Here is a 23,213-nt window from a genome sequence, read left to right as displayed (position 1 = left end):
TTCAAAGAACTGGAACAAACAGCCCTTAAATTTGTGTGGAACCAGAAAAGGCCCCGAATCACCAAGGAATTGTTGAAAAGGAAAAACAAAGCCTCCACATCATGTTGCCAGATTTCAAGCTATACTACAAAGCTGTGATCACAAAGACAGCATGGTACTGGCACAAAAACAGACACATAGACCAATGGAACAGAATAGAGAACCCAGAAATGGACCCTCGGCTCTTTGGGCAACTAATCTTTGATAAAGCAGGAAAAAACATCCGGTGGAAAAAAGACAGTCTCTTCAATAAATGGTGCTGGGAAAATTGGACAGCTACATGCAAAAGAATGAAACTTGACCACTCTCTCACACCATACACAAAAATAAACTCCAAATGGATGAAAGACCTCAATGTGAGACAGGAATCCATCAAAATTCTAGAGGAGAACATAGGCAACAACTTCNTTCGCACACCGTACACAAAGATAAACTCCAAATAGCTGAAATACCTTGATGTGAGACAGAAATCCATCAAAATCCTAGAGAAGAGCATAGGCAGCAACCTCTATGACATCGGCCACAGCAACATTTTTCATGACACATCTCCAAAGGCAAGAGAAAAAAAAGATAAAATGAACTTGTGGGACTTCATCAAGATAAAGAGCTTCTGCACAGCCAAGGAAACAGTCAAAAAAACTAAGAGACAGCCCACGGAATGGGAGAATATATTTGCAAAGGACACCACAGATAAAGGACTGGTATCNGATATTTGCAAATGATGTTACAGATAAAAGACTGATATCCAAGATCTACAAAGAACTTCTCAAACTCAATACACGAGAAATAATCAAATAAAAAAATGGTCAGAAGATATGAACAGACACTTTTCCAATGAAGACATTCAAATGGCTAACAGACACATGAAAAAATGTTCAAAATCATTAGCCATCAGGGAAATTCAAATCAAAACCACACTGAGATACCACCTTACGCCAGTTAGAATGGCAAAGATAGACAAGGCAAGAAACAACAATTGTTGGAGAGGATGTGGAGAAAGGGGATCCCTCCTACATTGTTGGTGGGAATGCAAGTTGGTACAGCCACTCTGGAAAACAGTGTGGAGGTCCCTTAAAAAGTTAAAAATTGAACTACCCTATGACCCAGCCATTGCACTACTGGGTGTTTACCCCAAAGATACAGACGTAGTAAAGAGAAGGGCCATATGCACCCCAATGTTCATAGCTGCATTGTCCACAATAGCCAAATCATGGAAGGAGCCGAGATGCCCTTCAACAGATGACTGGATTAAGAAGCTGTGGTCCATATATACAATGGAATATTACTCAGCTATCAGAAAGAACGAATTCTCAACATTTGCTGCAACATGGACGGCACTGGAGGAGATAATGCTAAGTGAAATAAGTCAAGCAGAGAAAGACAATTATCATATGATTTCNACCAGCAATTGCACTATTGAGTATTTACCCCAAAGGTACAGATGTAGTGAAGAGAAGGGCTGTATGCACCCCAATGTTCATAGCAGCATTGTCCACAATAGCTAAATTGTGGAAGGAGCCGAGATGCCCTTCAACAGATGACTGGATTAAGAAGCTGTGGTCCATATATACAATGGAATATTACTCAGCTATCAGAAAGAACGAATTCTCAACATTTGCTGCAACATGGACGGCACTGGAGGAGATAATGCTAAGTGAAATAAGTCAAGCAGAGAAAGACAATTATCATATGATTTCTCTCATCTATGGAACATAAGAACTAGGANATAGGAAGATCAGTAGGAGAAGGGAGGAAAGAATGAAGGGAGGGTAAACAGAAGGGGGAATGAACCATGAGAGACTGTGGACTCTGGGAAACAAACTGAGGGCTTCAGAAGGGAGGGGGGTGTGGGGTTGGGATAGGCCAGTGATGGGTATTAAGGAGGGCACATATTTCATGGTGCACTGCGTGTTATGTGCAAGTAATGAATCATGGAACATTATATCAAAAACTAAGGATATACTGTATGGTGACTAACATAACATAATAAAAAATTATTATAGATAAAAGAAATATCAGGTTCAGCAAAAAATGTACAAAAATATTCATGTTCAAATTTGAAGCCAATTAAAATGAGACATGATCTTAAGCAAATGATAGAACATAAGAAATGGGACTTGATTGGACCTTGGTCCTGGTGGATGTCTTGGCCCTACAGGGGTGGCATTTACATAGTCTGGATAGTGCAAATGTTGCTGACTGGTTTTCCCAGTTGGAAAAACCTATATTCATCCCAGGAAGTCTTAGCTACTTGTAAAACAACTATGGTTGTTAATTTCCTTGACAATCACGCTTATCTATTTTATTTAAAGTTCTTCAGAATCCAAATCTAGCATTTTCCACTATATCTGCTGATATATACTCTATTTCCAATGTGTTTGTGCAGGACCCACCATCAGGTTAACCCAACACCACTCCCACTCTCTTCTCTTTTGTGTCCCTCTACTGTAAGAGTTGCTCTGGTAGCTGGTCTACACTTTGTCTCATTTTGCTGACCAATAAGACATGAGGGAAACCTGTTTGGGAGCATCTTGACATAGATTTTGCACTTCTGACAAAAATGAATTGGTACCAGTTCTTTTCCATGCTTCTAACCTTTAATGTGGCCATGAAACCATCTGTGATTGGAGGGAGAGGCCAAGAGAATTGCGAAGACCTGCCTCTGAAATTACTTACAAGACACTAACCTGATGCTAGGCAGCCCTCTGCCCCCAGGCTTCTTGTTACATGGGAGGAGATTATTTTCCTCTGTGTGTAAACCACTGTTATCCAGGTTTTCTGTTACCTGTAGCTGAAAGCATTCTTAACAGAATCAGCCATCCAAAAAAATAAAATGTTGCAGTTTGCAATGATGTGGATGGAACTAGAGGGTATTATGCTAAGCTAAACCAGTCAGTCGGAGAAAAACAAATACCATATGTTCTCACTCATATGTGGAATTTAAAAAACAAAACAGATGAACATAGGGGAAGGGAAGGAAAAGTAAAATAAGATGAAAATAGAGAGGGAGGCAAACCACAAGAGATGCTGAACTCTAGGAAACAAACTGAGGGTTGCTGGAGGGGAGGTGGGTGGGGGATAGGCTAACTGGGTGATGGGCATTAAGAAGGGCATTTGATGTAATGAGTACTGGGTGTTATATACAACTGATGAAATACTAAATTCTACCCCTGAAACTAATAATACCCTATATGTTACCTAAATTGAATTTAAATAAAGAATAAAAAAGAAAAGAGATAGTGATCAGTGAAACTTAATAAGTTAGTGTACCACCTCCCAGGTTGTGAAGCATTCAAGAGGGCCAAATGACTTCATGCAAAGAGGTGGCTGAAAGGCAAGTCTGGGGAAGGAGGTCAGGCTGTGAGGACATATTCCAGGGTAGAAAAGGCTTTTGGGGAATAGCAATTATGACATCTGTTCCAAAATCCTGAAAAAGTGGCTAGGAGTCAGATGTACAAAAGTTGAAAAACTGCCTTACATGAGAGCAGTCAGCCCAGCCCTTGCTCATTTCTCTGCCTTGTCTTCTCTCTAAGGAAAGCTTTGAGCCATTGGGCTTCTCATTTTACCCCTCTCTCCCCACCAAGCCCTCTTCATAATGCCTGAGTTGTCATGCAGCCAGGAGACCAAGCTGCTACCTCTTCCCTTAGATCCTTGAAAATCCCCCCATTCCATTCCCTGAATCCAGAAGTGCTCAGGAACAAATTTACCTACTGAGCCAGTGCACCCTGGCAACATGAGGCAGGAAATGGAAAGGGCCTTTCATTTTCTGGCAAGTGGTCTATTGCGGTTGAGGAATTCATACCAACTGTAGTATGACAAGATACTATTGATCCAGGCAGTGCCATTTTAACTGGAAAGAAGGGGGGGTAGTTTTTCAATCGTTAATCCCTAACAGGAGAGAAGTAAATTGTTGCTTTTTAATTTAGAGCTCACGCAGGCTGCTGAATGTGACCCTGGTCCATGTGTTAAGCTTCGTGCTATCCAGAAGCAGAGCTCTCCGTGTCAAGTCCTGGAGTAGCATTGTTTGGGGGTGGCAGGGCAGACACCACCCAGGCAATGAGGGACATGCACTGCAATGGATCCTGGCAGGGCAGGGCCATCTGAGGATCGTGGGCTCTGGAAGACTGAGAAACAATTGCATGGCATGAAGGCTCATCAAGGTGTGGAATCTCATTGGCAGGTCTCCTCACCCAGAACAGGAGCCACCTGGTTGGCAGGGTCAAGGGATGGATAGGATATGTTGGTATGACAACACCAAGAGGAGGCTGTCTGGGGCCATCATTGCTGTGGAATTTGTACTTTGCCACCTGCTCAAGACCTTCAGATGCTCTGCCTGACTGTTTACAGAAAGGCCTTGGGCCTATATCATGAAGATTGAATCTTGCCCTCTCTGATCCTCCTCTGGAGTCAAAACAGCTGGTTCTAGCCTTGGCTCGTCACTTTCCAGCCCTGACATTTCAGCATGTTGCCTTTCTGTGCCTTAGTTTCTTCATGGAGACACTGGGGACCTCAGCGGTCACGGAGAAGATGAGATGCCAAGCCTTTAGAATGCTTCTGACCCTGAGGAGACACTGAACAGACATCTGGTCTTGTCCTTCTCAAATCCTTCAGCAGAACTCACCCCACACTCAGGCCTGTGTATGCCCCCATGCCTTGTTGAAGCTGGTTACTTCTCATTCTCTTGTTGCCTCCTAAATCTCCTCTTCCTTGGGGAAGCCCTACTACCTGGTCATGACCTGGTGACCCCAGCTCTCTGAGCATTTCTTTTGGCCTCTCTGACCTCATGCCTGTTATGCATTTCCTGTCTCTCTAATAATAGATTCTCCATGAGCCCCCAGAGGTTGTGAGCTGATTTGTCCACAGAGAGCAGCCTCCTGGGGTGGAAAAGACAGCTGCCTAGGGTTGGGAGATTAGCGAGAAGCTAATGAAAATCAGGGAGGGAGGTAGAGACAGATGTCAGAATTGAGATGAAAATATAGACTCAGTTCTAGTGGGTGTCTGAGACAAGAGATCTCAGAATGGTCTTGGAATCCTGGAATTACCTGCATGAGCTTTTTATCACTACGATAACCCATAGACAAACTTCATCTATTATCTCATGTTTCTTGTCTTTTGGGTACTGGTGGCTTAGCTGCGCCTCTACTTAGAGTCTCATGAGGCCAAGATCAAGGTGTCCCCAGGCTGTGCTCCTTTCTGGTAGCTCTGCAATGGGTCTGCTTCTGAGCTCATTCAGATTATTGCTAGGATCCAGGTCTTTGCAGCTCTAAGACTGGGTCCCCATACCTTGCTCATTGTCAGCCGGGTTGCCTTTAGCGCCTGAAGTCCTCTCTTCTCCTGGCACTTGGGCCTCAATCTGAGTTAGCAACATTGTGTAGAATCCCGTTCATGGTGGAAATACTTCCACTCCCCCTTTGGGTTCTCTCCTAGGATCCTCTGACTCTCTGGGATCTCTCTGACTCTCCCCACTCCATTTCTTCTACCATCCCCACCCCCACTGGGTTCTCTCTGACCCCACTGGGATCTCTCTGACTCTCTCTTTGAGGCTTCTCTTCTGCTTCCAGCTGGAAAAAGCTTTCTGCTTTTAAGGGTTCATGTGATTCAATGGATCCACCCAGGTAATCCAGGTTAATCTCCCTCTCTCAGGGTCCATAACCTGAATTACTTCTGCAAAGTCCCCTTTGCCAAACAGGGTAACAGGATGACATAACCACAGGTTCTAAGGATTAAGGCATGGACTTCTTTGCAGTAGACGTGGGGAGCATTGATCTGCCGCCACACTACCTGGAGCAAGCTAGTATTATCTGTAGCCTGGAGCGTTCCCCCAACCAGGCTCCCTGCTACCTCTATCACCACCCTAAAGTCTGTCCTTCACACAGCAGCCTGGTGTCAGCCTGTCATGCCCCTGGTCAAGGGCAAATCGTTCACTGCCCTTCCTGATTCTCTGGGTAGGGCCGTATACTCTGAAATGTACTGAGAAACAGTGGGACTATCACAAAAATGGGACATGAGAAGCACAGTGACCACAAGCAGAGTGGGCCAAAGTTAGGGAGACATTGCCATCACAAGGCTTGGGCTTAGTGGCTGCAGAGTGCTAGGGAGACCCTGGAGGTTTTTACTGAGTTCTTAAGATCCAAAGTCTTATAATTTTGATTCCTCAACTATATTTCATCCTTCAAGCAAACATATAAATGGATGCAGCATGCTATTTCAAAGGTTTTCACTGAAAAAAACCCAGTCTAAGTCTTCTGTGAATGAAAAACAGAATAAAATGAGGCTTGAGCTTGTTTTCATGAGCCTTTGCACAGGCAGTCCAGGCTGCATGCCTGACAGGAGGTTGTGTTGCCTGCCATGTGTTTCAAGGAGAAGGTAAGGACCATGAAGAAGAAGGGGAGCAGGAGCATGTGTTCAGCTGAGTGTCATTTGCACTGACATCTCTGCAAGGCCCTCTCCTGGGGAATAGGCCCCAGGCTGTGTGCTTCCTCTAGTGGAGAAATCCAGAAGTCCACATTGCTCTGAGATTATTGATTCTGTACTTCTCTCCGTGCTCAGTGCTTCAGAAGACCCAGAGATAATATGGTGCTGAGTTCTCAGAAAGGGCAGCACTTAGGGGCTCAGCTTATACAGCCAGGACTTCACCCTTAGTCCTCCTCCTCTTGCCCTGTTACTTATGTCGCCCAATTTCAGAGAGACTGCTTCCTTGTGCCAACATGCCGTAGGAAGCTCCAGATTTGTGTCTCACAGTTCACTAGTCCTTAGGAAACAGAGAGTCTTTTTCTTAGTGGTTTATGCACACATGTCAGAACTGAGTGAAATTGCCTGAGCCTGGGTCATGTGCCAATTCCTGAACCCTGACCTCTGCGGTTGGGGGTTAGAAGATGCTGATCAGTTTCATCAAGCAAATTCACCCTTCCCTGAATTAGTCATGATGTTGGGGGCTGGCGTTGGGCCACATCCCTTCCCATGAGGCCTCACCAGTATGTATGCGCACACAGGTTATGATCCCCCACAGATCATGTACACTGTTAAAAAGGCTCACGCAGAGGATGCATTTTATTATCCTCTTCATTTGCATCCGTCTTTTCATCCACAGACAGTGTTTTCTTGTGGGTGTCCGGGCCTGGAGTCCTGAGGAAGGTGGTTCTTATCTGAGATCCCACTTCCACTGCTCTGAGAACACCTGTTCTCTCCTATGGCTGTTGGTCTGGCTTACATTTTCCTCTAAAAGATAGATGCCACCATGTGCCCCAGTGATGTGCCAGTTCTCCTTAGCATTTCCTCTTTTCTATCACATAGAGCAGTCATAGCCTTATCTGCAAATTACAGTATTTACAAGCAGCTAACTTATTTCCTGGTTGTCAGTGTTTTGTTTTCTGCAGATATTTGCAAAGTAATCATCAGATCAAAATTCTATCAGATGATCTGAATATTACAGAACAAAAGAGAACAGAAGCTTACCACCAGGATAAACTGAGATTTTATTTTACATTTAAAAATTTTTGATTCCAGGCAATGGGACACTGATTGGAGCATCAGCAAATGTTGTTTGTGCTGGAATTGCAGAGCAGCATGGATATGGATTCTCTTTCATGGAATTTTTCAGGTACTTTAAAACTCATTTTAAATTTGTTTGTTTAATCCCTAACTCACTTAATTAAAAAAATAGCAATGCAAACTATTAAGCACTAAGATAAGCATGTTTTTAGCAATTAGACATTAGCGTAGGTAAGCTTAGCTAAAAAAAAAACACATTAAAAATTTATTGCTGGGATTAGCTTCATGACACAGAACATGATTCAGATATTCTGAATAATTCAGATTGAGTCGAGGGGTCAAGAAATGGTTGTGGGCTTGCTGGGTGTTTTATGTTGTTCTCTTGAAAATTCTAACAGTGATTTGTGCCTTGACTATCTATGACTGGGGTGCGTAATGAGAGTCTGAAGACCCCCTACCAGACTGCCCAATGAAAAAGCCTGCCCTTGAAAGGACCCAGGAATATTGCACATAGGGAACAGGCATTCATGTGTGGGAACCTGTCAGGAGGGCAGTACAGAGATGAGGCCTGGCATGGGGAAAAGCGGCCAGTGCCTGCTCCTGCAAAGGAGAACCTGCTGCAAGGTGGCAGGCCCTTGCTGGGTCCCGACTCCCAGCATGCCTGTTTTCATATGGCACCGCTGCACTTTGGAAGCAGATGAATGGGCAGAACGGACGTTGGTGGCCCCCATTAAATGGTGCTGCTAAAAAGAACGGACATTCATTTGGCGTTGAACGGGATTTCTGTTGATGTTCTTGGACTGTAAACTCATAGCTCATGCATACACAGTGATGATTCTCAGAACCAGCCCTGCTTAAGATTTGGAACAGTGGTTCTGCCTGAGAGGTGGAGTGACCTGCAGCCTGCGGAGGCTGTGACCTCGGGCTTCAGCAGGGCACTACTTGGCTGGGCTGGGCTGGGCTTGGGGAGAAAACGCCAGCTGTCACACCCACGTAAGAATCAACATCAGTCTCTATATGTAACACTGAATTTTGGAAGACTTATTATACTGCCCATTTCTGTTGTTCATGAGTGGCTAATAATTCTTGACAATTTTGTTGGGACAGTAACATTTATTAATCAATACTCCTGGAAGACTTGGGCATGGGATAGAGGGACGAGACTGGACAGTAAGCCATGGGGACACTGAACTTATCAAGTAGGCCTTGTATTTCTATTTGATATGTGCACCTTGTGTGCAGAGTTACAGTGGTGAAAGCTAGGGTAATATTTAGTATGTTGGGGTCCTCAGAAAGACTGGGAGAAGACTTCCAGTTATCTTTTCCAAAACCTCTTTAGCTAGTGGCCTTAAGAATTGCATCCACCTTCTTAGAGGGAGGAAAAATGTCTCTCTGGTTAGTAGTGTTCAGGAGCCATATCTTATTTCTGTCTGGTTCCACCTCTGATCATTCTTCTTGTCAGGTCCTTGCTGTTCAGAAATCAGAGCAGTTTGGGCATTAAATTGTCATCAAGGGGTGCCTGGGTGGCTCAGTCTGTTAAGGGTCCTGAGATTGAGCCCCACGTCAGGCTCTCTGCTCAGTGGGGAGTCTGCTTCTCCCTCTGCCTGCTGTTCCCACTGCTTGTGCTCTCTCTCTCTCTCTCTCTCTCTCTCTCTCTCTGTCAAATAAATAAAATCTTTAAAAAAGATGGTCATCTAAATGTTCAGCCCTTATTTGCATAAAATTCTTAGTTTGCAGTTGCAAATTTGCCCTTCCTCTCATGATACATATATACTTGTTAACAAAATTTTAATCTCAGTGTGTCTTACCTTTCATTTTTCATAATATATTGTGAACATTTTACCATGCCACTAGTTGTTCTTTCAAAATGGAATATATTTATACCTACAACATGTAGATATATCACCATTTTACTTTTGTTGGGCATGCAGGTTGCTTCCTATTATTTGTTATCATAATCAATTCTGTTTTGAATATCTTCACAGATAAAACTTTTTTTCCTTCTTGCTCATCAATGATAAATTTCCTGACATACAACTGTGGGTTAAGTGAATTTTTTAAATTAAGTTTTTCATTTTAATTCCATTACAGTTAACATACAGTTTTATAGTCTTATTTGTTTCAGATGTACAATACAGTGATTTAACAATTCTATACATTAGTCCGTGCTCATCATGATAAGTGTACTCTTTAATCCCAAACACCTATTTCACTAATTCCCCCACCTACCTCCCCTCCGGTAACCATCAGTTTATTCTCTGTAGTTTCTTGGTTTGTCTCTTTTCCCCCCATGTTAACTTGTTTTGTTTCTTAAATTCCACATATGAGTGAAATCATATGGTATTTGTCTTTCTCTGACTAACTTATTTCACTAAGCATTATACTCTCTAGTTTCATCCATGTCATTGCAAATGGCAAGATTTCATTATTTTTTGTGGCTAAATAATATTTTATTATACACACACACACCCCACATCTTCTTTATCCACCCATCTATTAATGGACACATGCTGCTTCCATATGCGGTTATTGTAAATAATGCTGCAATAAACATAGGGGTGCATATATGCTTTTGAATTAGTGTTCTTATATACTTTTGGTAAATATTCAGTAGTATGATTATGGGATCATATGGTAGTTCTATTTTTAATTTTTTGAGGAACGTCCATACTGTCTTCCACAGTGGCTGTACCACTTTGCATTCCTACCAAAAGTAAACAAGGGTTCCTTTTTCTCTACAATCTCATGAACACTTGTTTCTTGTGTTTTTTTTTCTTTCTTGTGTTTCTGACTTTAGCCATTCTGACAGGTGTGAGGTGATATCTCATTGTAGTTTTTATTTGCATTTCCCTGATGTTGAGTGATGTTGAGCATTTTCCATGTGTCTGTTGGCCATCCATATGTCTTCTTTGGAGAAATGTCTATTCATGTCTTCTGCCCATTTTTAATTGGATTGTTTGTTTTTTGGGTGTTGAGTTTTATAAGTTCTTTTTATATTTTGGATACTAGTGCTTTATCGGATATGTCATTTGCCATTCAGTAGGTTATCTTTTAGTTTGTTGATTGTTTCCTTTGCTGCGTAGAAACTTTTTAATTTGATGTAGTCCCAATAGTTTATTTTTGCTTTTGCTTCCTTTGCCTTAGGAGACATATGTAGAAAAAGTTATTATGGCTGATGTCAGAGAAATTACTGCCTGTGCTTTCTTCTAGTATTTTTATGGTTTCAGTTCTCATATTTAGGACTGTAACACATTTTGAGCTTATTTTTGTGTATGGTGTAAGAAAAGTGGTTCAGTTTAATTCTTTTGCATGCAGATGTCCAGTTTTCCCAACACCAATTGTCGAAGAGACTTATCTTCTTCCCATTCCATAGTCTTGCCTCCTTTACTGAAGATTAATTGACCGTGTAATCTTAGGTTTGTTTCTGGGCTTTCTATTATGCTCCACTGAATGCCATACTATTTTTGTTACTACAGCTTTGTAATATAACTTGAAATTTGGAATTGTGATACCTCCAGCTTTTTTTTTTTTTGAGAATTCTTTAGCTATTCAGGGTCTTTGTGGTTCCATATAAATTTTAGGATTGTTTGTTATAGCTCTATGAAAAATGATGATGGTATTTTGATAGGGATTCCATTAAATCTGTAGATTGCTTTGGGTAGTCGGGACATCTTAACAATCCATGTGTTCTCCAATCCATGAGCATAGAATGTCTGTCTTTCCAATTGTTTGTGTCCTCTTCAATTTCTTTTATCAGTGTTTTATGGTTTTCAGAGTACATATCTCTCAACTCCTTGATTAAGTTTATTCCTAGGTATTTTTATTTTTTGGTAAAATTATAAATGAGATTATTTTCTTAATTTCTCTTTCTGGAGCCTTACTATTAGTGTATAGAAATACAACAGATTTCTGTACATTGATTTCGTATCCTGTGACTTCACTAATTTCATTTATCAGTTCTAGTAGGTTTTCAGTAGAGTGTTTTTAGGTTTCTATATATAAGAGTATTGTGTCCTTTACACATAGTGAAAGTTTTACTTCTTCCTTACCAATTTGGATGCTTTTATTTTTGTCTGATTGCTGTGGCTAGGACTTAGAGTACTATGTTGAATAAAAGTGGTAAGAATGGATATCCTTGGGGTGCCTGGGTGGCACAGCGGTTAAGTGTCTGCCTTTGGCTCAGGGCGTGATCCCGGCGTTATGGGATCGAGCCCCACATCAGGCTCCTCCGCTATGAGCCTGCTTCTTCCTCTGCCACTTCCCCTGCTTGTGTTCCCTCTCTCACTGGCTGTCTCTATCTCTGTCGAATAAATAAATAAAATCTTAAAAAAAAAAAAAAAGAATGGACATCCTTGTCAATCAAGTCTTTTTTTTTTAAAGCTTCAGAAAGTTTTCTTGAATCTCTTTTAAGTGTTAATATTCATTGTTTCAAGGATCTGTTCATGTTGAGTCTTTGTGGCTTGTCTTCCCTTCCAACCACTTTCCCTTGGACTGTTATTACTTAATTTATTTTTACTCCTTTGTTTGCTTTTCTTATTTCTTCAATGTCCATTATTAAATTTTCATTTGATTGTATTTTTCTGGGACTTTATTATTTAATCTTCATTTCTGACATGATTTGGTCTTTTGTTTTGATTTGTCATTTTATTTCTTCATGTTTTTGCCTATTTCTGTTATTAACATTTTGGTTTCTCATTTAAGGTGTTCTTTTTGCTGCTCTTTTTTCCCTCCATATTTCCATGTGCTTATTTAATATGTATAATTCAGTATATATTGTCAGGTGTTTTCCCCCTAGTTCATGATTAGACTTTTGGAGAAATCTTTATCAATTTCAGTATTTAGATTTTCATGTTCTGTTGTTTTCTTATGAAAGACTTGTATAGGTGAAATCTGCTTTCATCCATGCACTTTCATGGATGGGTTTGGCCACCGGAGTCAGTTTGAAGATTCCTAGTTCAAGAGGACCCTCTGTGGTCAGTGCCATGGACTACAGTTTTTTAAAGGATGATTTTATTGTATTTTTTTGAAGGTGAAGGGATGTCTATCAATTTTTGTTGTTTTGTTTTTTTAATCTTATAAGATTATTTCCTCCTCTTGGTGCCTTTCCCCTTCCCCTCCCAAACTCCAGTGAGCACTCCTGCCTTCCTTTCTGCTGTCTTCTCTTCTAGCAAGTATGAGTGCCAAGGCTGTCACCTGTTACCCTGTGCATGTTTGCATCCTTTCTCCATTGTCTGTTCTCTGATTGAGTAGGATTATTTTTCAATATTTTAACTCTTAGGTTGAACTTTCTTTTTAAGGCTGTTATTATTCACTCAACCCTAGGAATTTTATTGCTTCTTTTCTTTTTTCATGAAGTTTTCTGATTCTTCCAGCAATTTGTAAAGACCTGGGGCAGTGGCTTCAGAGCCAGCTCTGCTGGGAATTGGTGTTCATTTCTTTGCTGACAAGTAATATAAAGTTTATGGTGCTTTCTGTCTTCTAGTTATGCTGAAGGCATGGTGTCTATGTGGTTTTATTTGAACTTCTTATTGAACTGTAGAGTTTATTGTGAGCTGTGTGGAGAGTCTGGATTTTGGTGGCTGTTGTCACCTTGGCCACCAGAAGTCCCCCCCTTCTGAAGATAGTAGTATCACTCATTTCTCTTTTGTGATCTTCTGTGATGACTGCAGGGGTACAACAGAATTTTAGCTTGTTCTCTTTGGAGGGGATTATCTTCTGAGGTGATTATGCTCATGTTGGATTCTCTCACTGAGCAGGAACACAGTCTCCATGGGGCATCCCTCCAGGGGACGACCCTCCGTGGGGCACCCTTTCATGGGGCAACCCTCCATGAAGCACCCCTCCATAGGGCACACTTCCATAGGGTATTCCTCCATGGAATACTACCAGGCAATTCACATGAATCAACTAAAAGTTGTTTCATCGATTGATGATGCAGATTTTTACTATTTCTTTAAATTTGGAGACATAATAAGATGAATTTTGTTGTGGAAATTAGCCTCCACATACTTTTTTTCATTTTCTCTTTTTTTCCTTTGAGGTTTATTGGAACACAGCTAATTATTGTGAGGCTTTTAAACAAAATGAACAAGTTGGGGAAAAATGAACAAGTTGTTAAATTAAATGAAAGAGAAAAAATATCTAGAGAATAAACTATTTAGAAATTAGTATTTTAAAAGCAATATTTGAAAATATCTTGGCTTCATTTAGTGTGATTCAGAAGGATCACAAATATTGATTAATATTAAATTAGGATAAAGTTTTTTGGCCACTATATTTTATAAAGTACTCATTTTAGATCTTTTTTTGAGGGACACACAGGTAGACATTTATATTTCCTCAAAGGTCAAAACTGATGCTAACATAATATTATATTTTTTAGGTTAATATCTATATTAATTATAATGCTATAAACTCACCGAAGCAGAAGTCAAATATTTTCTTTCCTTGTGAGAGTTAAAATCATAAACATGAGATCAATATTTTTGTGAATGTAAATTGCAAGTCAGTCTCATCCATACATTAAGTTTGTTAAGAAAAAGAGGGTCATTTTCATGTAGCTCTCTCATGTTTACAGCAGAAGTGGTCCTCAGGCATCTCTGAGTAAGTGGATCCTTTTTGTGTCTAAAGGAATACTCAAAGCCTCCCACTCCTCACTCTCTTACCCTTATACAAACATAAGGAATATTTTCTGTTGTTTTTGCTCTGAGACATAAAATCTTCAGCCTTAGAGTGAAACTAGTTGAGTAGAATAGCATGTTCTTGAACACTTCTAAGCACTGGTTCTGAGTATGGCTACTACAAGGGGGCAGGAGTTGGGCAGGTTCAGAGCATTGGAAGGCTCTTTGAGAACTTTGAAGATAAAAGAGTTCCAAAAATTTCAAGAAAGCCACATGAGCCCAAGATATCCAGCCAGAGGATGCCATGAGAGGTGGTGCAAAAAAGGTTCTACTGAGCATTTATTGATTTTGCTTTCCATTTTTATGGAAACAGTGGCCCTGTTTTGATTTGGTGTAATCACCCTTCCCCCACTAATGCACTTTCCAGGAAGGCATGCCCCAGAATGGGGGAGAGGCATCCAAAACAACTAAGGAACAATTGAAGGATGGCATACAACTCAAGTCAGAATGACCGGTGCCAAAAACTATTGAATTATTGGAAAAGGGAAATTCCATCCACTAGATAAGGGTAATATGGAAAGCCCAAAGATGTTGTATCTCATTACTAGAAGCCTGAGTCTGGGCTGTGAGCCTAGAGGAACCAGATTCAGGGCAAGGATCTTGATAACATCATCTATCACTGTCATTATGTCTGCCTAACAAGTCACCCCAAAATGTAATGGCTTCAAGCAACAGCAATAATTATTTTGTCGTTTAGCTGTACCATCTTTGCAGGACTAGAAAGAGCCAGCTTGTTTCTGTTCCACTCAGAATCATCAGGGGCTACTCAAAGCCTGGAAATTAGAATCATGTGAAGCTTACTTACTTACATGTCTGATGACTGGGCTGTGGAGATCCAAAGACTGAAGGGCTGAAATGACTGAGGTGTCCTAGACATCAGTCTGGAACTCTATGTCACAGGCCCTCCCAAATTTGGAAGAAGGAACCTCCTAATGGAAGAGTAGTCATGTCACATGGTAAGAGAAATATATGGGATAGACCATATTGGTGCAGGCAAATTTGTAAAATGCAAGGTGCCATGTCATTTTGTCAATACCCAGACTTGTAGCTCATAACATCTCATAACTCACCTTTTGCTTCAGCTATTCTCTGTTGGATTTTCTGTTACTTGCAACTATAAGAGTCCTAACTATTAGAGAGGCCCCCCAAAATGTTGCCACTTTATGATCATTTTCAAGAACTCCTTCTGATGTAGTCTTAATTAGGTGAGTGATTTGATCCCAAATTTGTCCTTGTCAAGTCATGTAGAACTAGTATTCCTCGTAACAATGTACTGTGCTGTACTTTGTCTTTACTGTGGCTACACTCCTGACCCTTGCCAGGATCCACTGGTTGCTATGGAAGAAAGGTGGAGAAGCTGATTCAGCAAAATTCTGCCACCACCAGTGAATTTTTTTTTTGTCCTCACACAGGGCAAAGTATGGAGGAGTCCCCAGTACTGGTGCTTCAGTTCCTGTGGAGTGGGGGTATGCCATCCTCCTAGTGCCTGGATGTGTTTACCAACCCAGTAGTTCCCAGAACCTTATTCTTTAGGGTGTCTTATGGGAGTTTTGTTATGTGGGCATGATTATGGCCATTGGTGATTAGCTCGGTCTCCAGCCTCTCTCCCCTCCCTGAAGGTTGGGAAGTGGTGCTGAAATTTCTGAATTTCTAATCAAGTCTTGGTCTTTCTGGTGACTGGCTTGCATCCTGAAGCTATCCAGAGGCCTACCAAAAGATGCCTCATTAGAACAAAGACACTCGTATCACCTTTGTCATTCATGAAATTCTAGGGGATTTAGGAGCTGTGTGCCAGGAACTGTGGACACAGACCAAGTATCTTTCTAACTATTCACCGCTAAGAAAAGGGCATGCTCTGTGTGATGGTGCTCAGCTGGGTGTTCACAGAGGACAGCGCAGCTTTGTGTAGACTGTTCACTAAAGCAGGGATGAGATGTTTGCTGAGAAAGCCATTCACTGCCAGTGTTTCTTCATATGCTAAAACTTTATTCTCTAAAATATAAAATTGAAAATGAGTTGTCTAATGGAAAATTTCCCTTTGTATTTGCATTGATCAAATTTCCTATAGCTGAAAATAAATCAAATGGGACCACTTGTAACCTAAATGATTATATTTATGCAACTTGTTTTCAGTATGTTACTAAGTGAAAGACAGAGAATTCTTATTTCCAACCATTATGGAATTCAGAAATAATGTGCAAATTAAAATAATAAAAATGACTTTAAAAAGCATAAGAAACTTAAAAGAATGAAAAAGTAAATGTCTTGGTAGAGTGGAATAAGGTGAGTATGGACTAGTCCCAGTACAGCTTCTGTAATTTTCTAAAACAGTCTCCACAAATAAAATGCATATCTGGCAATTTCCTGGAAACAACAATGGAGTGCACTTCCGTGCTTATGGATGGCAGAAATGCTTCCATTCCTCATTTATCCTTTCATGACAGACAGTACATTTGTTGGCTAAATTTTTTTAAAAGATTTTACTTATTCATTTGAGAGAGAGAGAGAGTGAGTGCAAAAGCAGGGAGAGAGGCAGAGGGAGAGGGAGAAGCAGACTCCCTGCTGAGCTGGGAGCCTGATGTGGTGCTCAGTCCCAGGACCGGAAGATCATGACCTGAGCCGGAAGGCAGATGCTCAACCATTTGAGATACCCAGGCACCCCTATTGGCTAAATTTTGAAGTAAAGGGAACTTGGTCTAAACTCTTCCTCTTGGAATATGCTGTTTTGGAATGTAATAAAATAAAAACTTTTAATTATGAATTTAGACATTTATATTAACATAGATTCACATTCTTTACTTATAAAATGATGTATTTATGGACAACTAAAGAATTTATCAGATATATAATCAGGCCATATTTCATGAATATTCACTGTATAAATAACATTCATTTATGTTCATCTGTTCAGTCAACATGTATTTGTAACTACCAAGAAGTAGGCTCAAGTGGTGCACAGATAGAACAGACAGCTATGGTCCTGGTAAGCTTTGAGTCTGGTCAGGTAAGGAGCAATAACACAACGAGGCATAAACTATATGAACTATCCATAATGTGAACAAATGCTGCTATGCTAAAAATACTGATTTTCTGAGATAAGAAATAGCCCCAAGGAGGCAAACTGTGTATCTTCTCTGAGGAAACCAAGCAATTACCATCACTCTGGTGTAGGGAGAGTCCTTAAAGTGGTGGCATACCTTGCCACATAGACTCAATAGAGAGAGACTGGGTTTATTCCAGGTATGGTGGGAGCACACAGAAGGGCTTTAAACAGGAAAGCAATGTGATGTGATTTTTATTTTGAAAAGACCACTTTTCGTAGCAGTGAAGTGAACTGATTGGAGGGGTCAAGACTAGTTAGAAGCTGAGGTGGGTTCCTAAGGTGTTTACCTTAGGAACGGAAGGTGGGGAAATGGAGCAGGTTTGAGGTAGTTTGGAAATGGAATCAGCAGGGCTTAATAATGATGAGAAGACATGTAACTGGGGCAGTGGGGGGGCTTGCAAAAACCTTAGGAGTGGGCATTTGACATCAGCCTTGGATGCTGTGGGAGGAGAAGAAAGAATGCAGGATGCACTGACAATCAGGACTCTTGTTTGTGGGTGACAGAAGCCTTCATCGAATTAGGCTGGGCAAGAGTGAGAATGGAACAACAATCTACCAATTCTGGATGGGCAGTTTCTGGGGCTTCAGAGGCAATAGGAACCAGCTCTCTCCAACTTTCATCACTGCTTCATTCAGTGTGGGGACTCATTCTGTAGCTTCTCTCAAATGTTAGGGAATGGCCACGTACAGCTCCAGAGATGAACTAAAATAGGCTCCCTCTAACATCCTTTCCACAATTCTCAGGGAAGAGCTCTAAATGGTCTAACTTAGGTTAGGAGCCACTCTTGGACCAAGGGCTGTGGCACCTAGTCCCAACAGTTTTCAGTGTGTATCTGGTGCTTGTTGCCAGGGACCATAGTGACACATTCACCATGGGGGAGCAGGTATGCCTCCCAGAAGAGGGGAATGGATGCTGTTTGGAGAGTCAAAACAGTAGGCATCCACCATGTGCATGAGAAGGGCACTGGGGAAGTCCCTATCTTCCCCTCAGCATCAGACTCCTGAGGCACTGACACTGCTGATGCTTTTATTCTCAATATTCCCTGGAAGAATCTTACAGAAACACAGCTCTCTATTGAGGTTTCCTGGCCTTGCCAGAAGGGCAGACCCTCACTTTGATACAGCCGCTTCCCTGAGCACCTTACAATAAACAAGCTTTCTTCTCCCATGGAGACGCAATGCATCCTTTGATATAATAAGTTCCAATCTCTATTTGGATCCATCCATTGCCAGTTTTCCGATCTGTCTGACTGACTGTCCTGGAGCCAGTACCTAGAGAGAGAGAGAGAGATAGCTTTATAAAAATTTAAAAATATTATAAGACAACTTACTATTTTAAAAATAATTGTACATTCTGAATCATTCACTTTTCAAAGAAACTTCTGTTATTTTACTTATATTAAAAATTGAGCTTCTGACTAAAAATGGCATTATACTAATAGAACACCCTTACTTTTGAAACGATTTATTTCTCTGTTTATTCAGCTCTTGTTTTAATAAGATATTATCTTTTTTTTAATAAGGTTTTGTTGTTTCTTCATATAGGTTTTGGACTTTTATGACATTTTCCTAGATATTTTATTCTTTTGTTTGGCTGCTGTAAATTTGGTTGTTTTAATTTATATATTTTGTTTACTCTTTATTCACAGCCTTGGAAAAACTGATTGATGGCTTTTGTGTTTATTTTGAATCTGGACGATGCTTTTGATTCTCTGATATTTTTTTAAAAATTAAGTTTTCTTGTATTTTCTTAGGTACATAGTCACATAGTCATATCATCTGTAAATATGATTTTCCTCTCCTCTTCAGAATTTATACTTTTTTTAAAAAGATTTTATTTATTTATTTGACAGAGAGAGAGACAGTCAGCGAGAGAGGGAACACAAGCAGGGGGAGTGGGAGAGGAAGAAGCAGGCTTATAGCAGAGGAGCCTGATGTGGGGCTCGATCCCATAACGCCGGGATCACGCCCTGAGCCGAAGGCAGACGCTTAACCGCTGTGCCACCCAGGCGCCCCTATACTTTTTAAAAAAGAATATTCTTTTCATATTTTATTTATCAGAATCTCCAAAAACAGTATGCCAAAAGAGCAGTTATTGCAAATATCCTTATTTTCCTGCTTTGAATGGAAATTGACTGTGCATTTTACTGTTTAATTTGCTGCTGGTTTTTGCTAGTTTGTCAGTAGTTTTTAGTCATGTTATACTTTTATTGTCAATTATCACTGCATTTTATTACACAGTATTAGTGAATCTGTTGATATAATTACATGGTTTTTTTCTGTTTTAAATCATTTAGGTAGCAATTCATATTTTGGATTTTCTAATATCAGATAATTCTTGTATTTTTGGAATAAGTCTTATTTAGTACATTCCTTGTGCTCCAAGTCTACAAGTAGAAAAGCAATCACATTTTGGAAGATAGGAGGTGCGCAGAGTTGACTTGGGGGAGATATAGCTGTGGATATCGTGACAGGTAGGGAGCCAGCTTACGGAGGCTACTGCAAAGTATTACAAGTAGCAAGAGCAAAATCTCAATTTTTACAAGCTTGCTACCATGGTGGGCATAACTGGCTTAAAGGTGCTCAGGTGGCGAGATGGGGCAGAATCCCGGAAATCACAGCATGGTCTGAGAATCCCCTGGATCGCAAGAAGAACGGGTGGCACCAACCTGCTGAGCTCTTCTCAGGGATAGTAGCATGGAAGCTGGCTGCGAACAGCGAGTCTTGATGCTAGTTTTCTGTTCTGTTTTGCCCTAAACTTCAAACCATGTGACCACTTTCCGGGGACCTGCTGGCAAACTGCAAAAGTGTGGGGAGACCCTTCCATGGAGGAACAGCACAGGTCCATACCATGGGAGTCCCTAAAATTCGGAGTTTTGAAGCTTAGTGGCATGCCTGTGGAAAAAAGCTCCATACGGGCAAGGTGAACACAGGGTTCAGAGGGAAACTAGGGACACGAGTGGGGTGATTGATTGCTGTTCTCTGAGGGCTTACTGAAGAGTGGGAGGGTGCAAACTTTCAACTTCATGGCTAGAGAGAGTGCGGGCCACTGTATTCATCCTGCCCATCAGCACTGAAAGTTTTCAGGAGGCAATATAGCACCACCAAGTGGAGGCTGGAGCCACTCACACGAAGCCTCACACCCCCTGCACCCTGGAGGCACAATTGCACTGAAACAAGTCAACCTGAGAATCAGCCCAGCAGGCCCTTCCTCCAGAAGACCAGCACAAACAACTCACTTGCGCATGATGTTTACTGATCATAAAATTCTGCAAACCTTTAGCTATAGGGGAAATAAGATCTAGCTTCCTTTACTTTTACTCTTAATTTTTTTATTATCATTTTTTTCATTTTTTCTTATTTTTTCAATTTCCTTTTTAAATTTTTATCAACTTTTTAAATTTTTATTTTTATATATACTTTATATATATGTAGATATATAGATATAAATATATAGATAGATATATTTAGTTTTTCATTTTCAGTTTTTTTTTTCTTTTTTTTTAAATTTTGGGATCTAGATTCTTTTAATAAGCAAACCAAAACACACCCAGGGTCTAGTTGTTCTGGTTTTTTTCCCTTTGTTTTTTTTCCTGTTTGTTTTTTTTGTTTCATTTTTGTTTTGTTTTGTTTATTCTTCTTTTCTTTTCTGGACAAAATGAAATTTTGAGATGGAGAAATTTACCCCAAAAGAAAGAAACAAGAGGTACAACTCACAGCCAGGGATTTAATAAATACAGATATAAGTAAGATGTCTGAACTAGAATTTGAAGTATTGATTTTAAAGATACGAGCTGGGTTTGAAAAAAACATAGAAGACACAGAGAATTCCTTACTGCAGAGATAAAAGAACTAAAATCTAGTCAGGTTGAAGACAAAAATGCTGTGACTGAGATGCAATCCCAAATGGAGGCCATAAAATTGAGGATGGATGAAGCAGAGGAGTGAATCAGTGATAGAGAAGATAAAATTATGGGGAAAAAATGAAGCTGAAAAGAAGAGGGAAAGAAAGGTAATGGACCACGAAGGTAGACCCAGGGAACTCAGCGACTTGTTAAAATGTAATAACTTTCATATCATAGGAGTCCCAGAAGATGAAGAGAGATAAAAAGGGACATACAGTTTATTTGAATGTGTTATAGCTGAAAACTTCCCTAATCTAGCAAAGGACACAGACATGAAAATCCAGGAAGTGCAGGGAACTCCCATTAAATTCAACAAAAGCTGACCATTGCCAAGGAACATCATAGTTAAATTCACAAAATACACAGACAAGGAAAGAATCCTGAAAGCAGCAAGGGAAAAGAAGTCCTTAACCTACAAGGAAAGAACAGATCAGAGTCACAGCAGACCTATCCACAGAAATGTGACAGGCCAGAGAAGCATGGCAGAAAACATTCACGTGCTGAATGGGAAGAGTATGCAGCCAAGAATTGTTTAACAAAGTTGTCATTCAGAATAGAAGGAGAGATAAAGAGTTTCCCAGACAAAAAAAAAAAGCAGAAGAGTTTGTGACCACTAAACCAGCCCTGCAAGAAATTTTAAGGGGGACTCTTTGAGTGGAGAAAAAAAAAAAAGACCAAAAACAAAGACTAGAAAGGACCAGAGAACAGCATGAGAAACACCAACTCTACAGGTAACACAATGGCACTAAATTCATATCTTTTAATAATCACTCTAAACGTAAATGGACTAAATGGTCCAATCAAAAGACACCGGGTATCAGAATGGATAAAAAAATAAAACCCAAGATTCATCTATATGCTGCCTAAAAGAAACTCATTTTAGACCTAAAGATACCTGCAGATTGAAGGTGAGGAGATGGAGATCTATCTATCATGCTAATGGATGTCAAAAGAAAGCTAATGGATGACAAAAAAGTAGCCATACTTACATTAGACAAACTAGATTTTAAACCAGAGACTGTAACAAGACACAAAGAAGGACATTGTATCATAATTTAAGGGGTCTATCCCTCAAAAAGATCTAACAATTGTAAATATTTATGCTCTCAACTTGGGAGCACCCAAATATATAAAACAATTAATAATAAACACAAACAAACTCATCGATACAATAATAACAGGGGACTTTTTTAACACCCCACTCACAGAAATGTACAGATCATCTTAGCAGAAGACCAACAAGGAAACAAAGGCTTTGAATGACACACTGGACTAGATGGACTTAACGGATATATTCACAACATTTCATCCTGAAGCAGCAGAATACACATTTTTTTCAAGCACACATGGAATAGTCTCCAGAGTAGATCGCATATTGGGTCACAAGTCAGCCCTCAAAATGTATAAAAAGATTGAGATCATGCCATGCATATTTTTTAATAATATTTTTTATTATATTACATCCCTGGTTTATGGATGTAAAGTTCCATGATTCACTACTTGCATATAACACCCAGTGCACCATGCATTATGTGCTCTCCTTACTACCCATCACCATCCTATCCCATTCCCCCACCCCCTCCCCTCTGAAGCCCTCAGTTTGTTTCCCAGAGTCCACAGTCTCTCATGGTTCATTCCCCCTTCTGATTACCGCCCCCTTTCTTCTCCTACCGATCTTCCTACTTCTTATGTTCCATAAATGAGTGAAACCATATGATAATTGTCTTTCTCTGCTTGACTTATTTCACTTAGCATTATCTCCTCCAGTGCCGTCCATGTTGCAGCAAATGTTGAGAAATCGTTCTTTTTGATAGCTGAGTAATATTCAATTGTGTATATGGACCACATCTTCTTAATCCAGTCATCTGTTGAAGGGCATCTCAGCTCCTTCCATGATTTAGCTATTGTGGACAATGCTGCTATGAACACTGGGGTGCATATGGCCCTTCTCTTCACTACGTCTGTATCTTTGGGGTAAATACCCAGTAGTGCAAT

At 40.4% G+C, this 23,213-nt stretch overlaps 1 protein-coding gene across 2 annotated transcripts in view; it reads left to right on the top strand.

The window, feature by feature from the left end:
• OCA2 (OCA2 melanosomal transmembrane protein) overlaps window positions 1-23,213 on the top strand; it is a 437,584-nt gene that overhangs the window by 303,814 nt on the left and 110,557 nt on the right. For both annotated transcript variants that reach the window (XM_034667989.1, XM_034667990.1), the window contains exon 23: window positions 7,546-7,639. In XM_034667989.1, the coding sequence (XP_034523880.1) occupies window positions 7,546-7,639 (94 nt within the window). The remainder of the gene's footprint in view (window positions 1-7,545; window positions 7,640-23,213) is intronic.

The sequence above is a fragment of the Ailuropoda melanoleuca genome, chromosome 9, assembly GCF_002007445.2.
Source record: "Ailuropoda melanoleuca isolate Jingjing chromosome 9, ASM200744v2, whole genome shotgun sequence".
In the NCBI taxonomy this organism is placed as follows: domain Eukaryota; kingdom Metazoa; phylum Chordata; class Mammalia; order Carnivora; family Ursidae; genus Ailuropoda; species Ailuropoda melanoleuca.
This window is presented reverse-complemented; position numbering and strand designations above follow the sequence as displayed.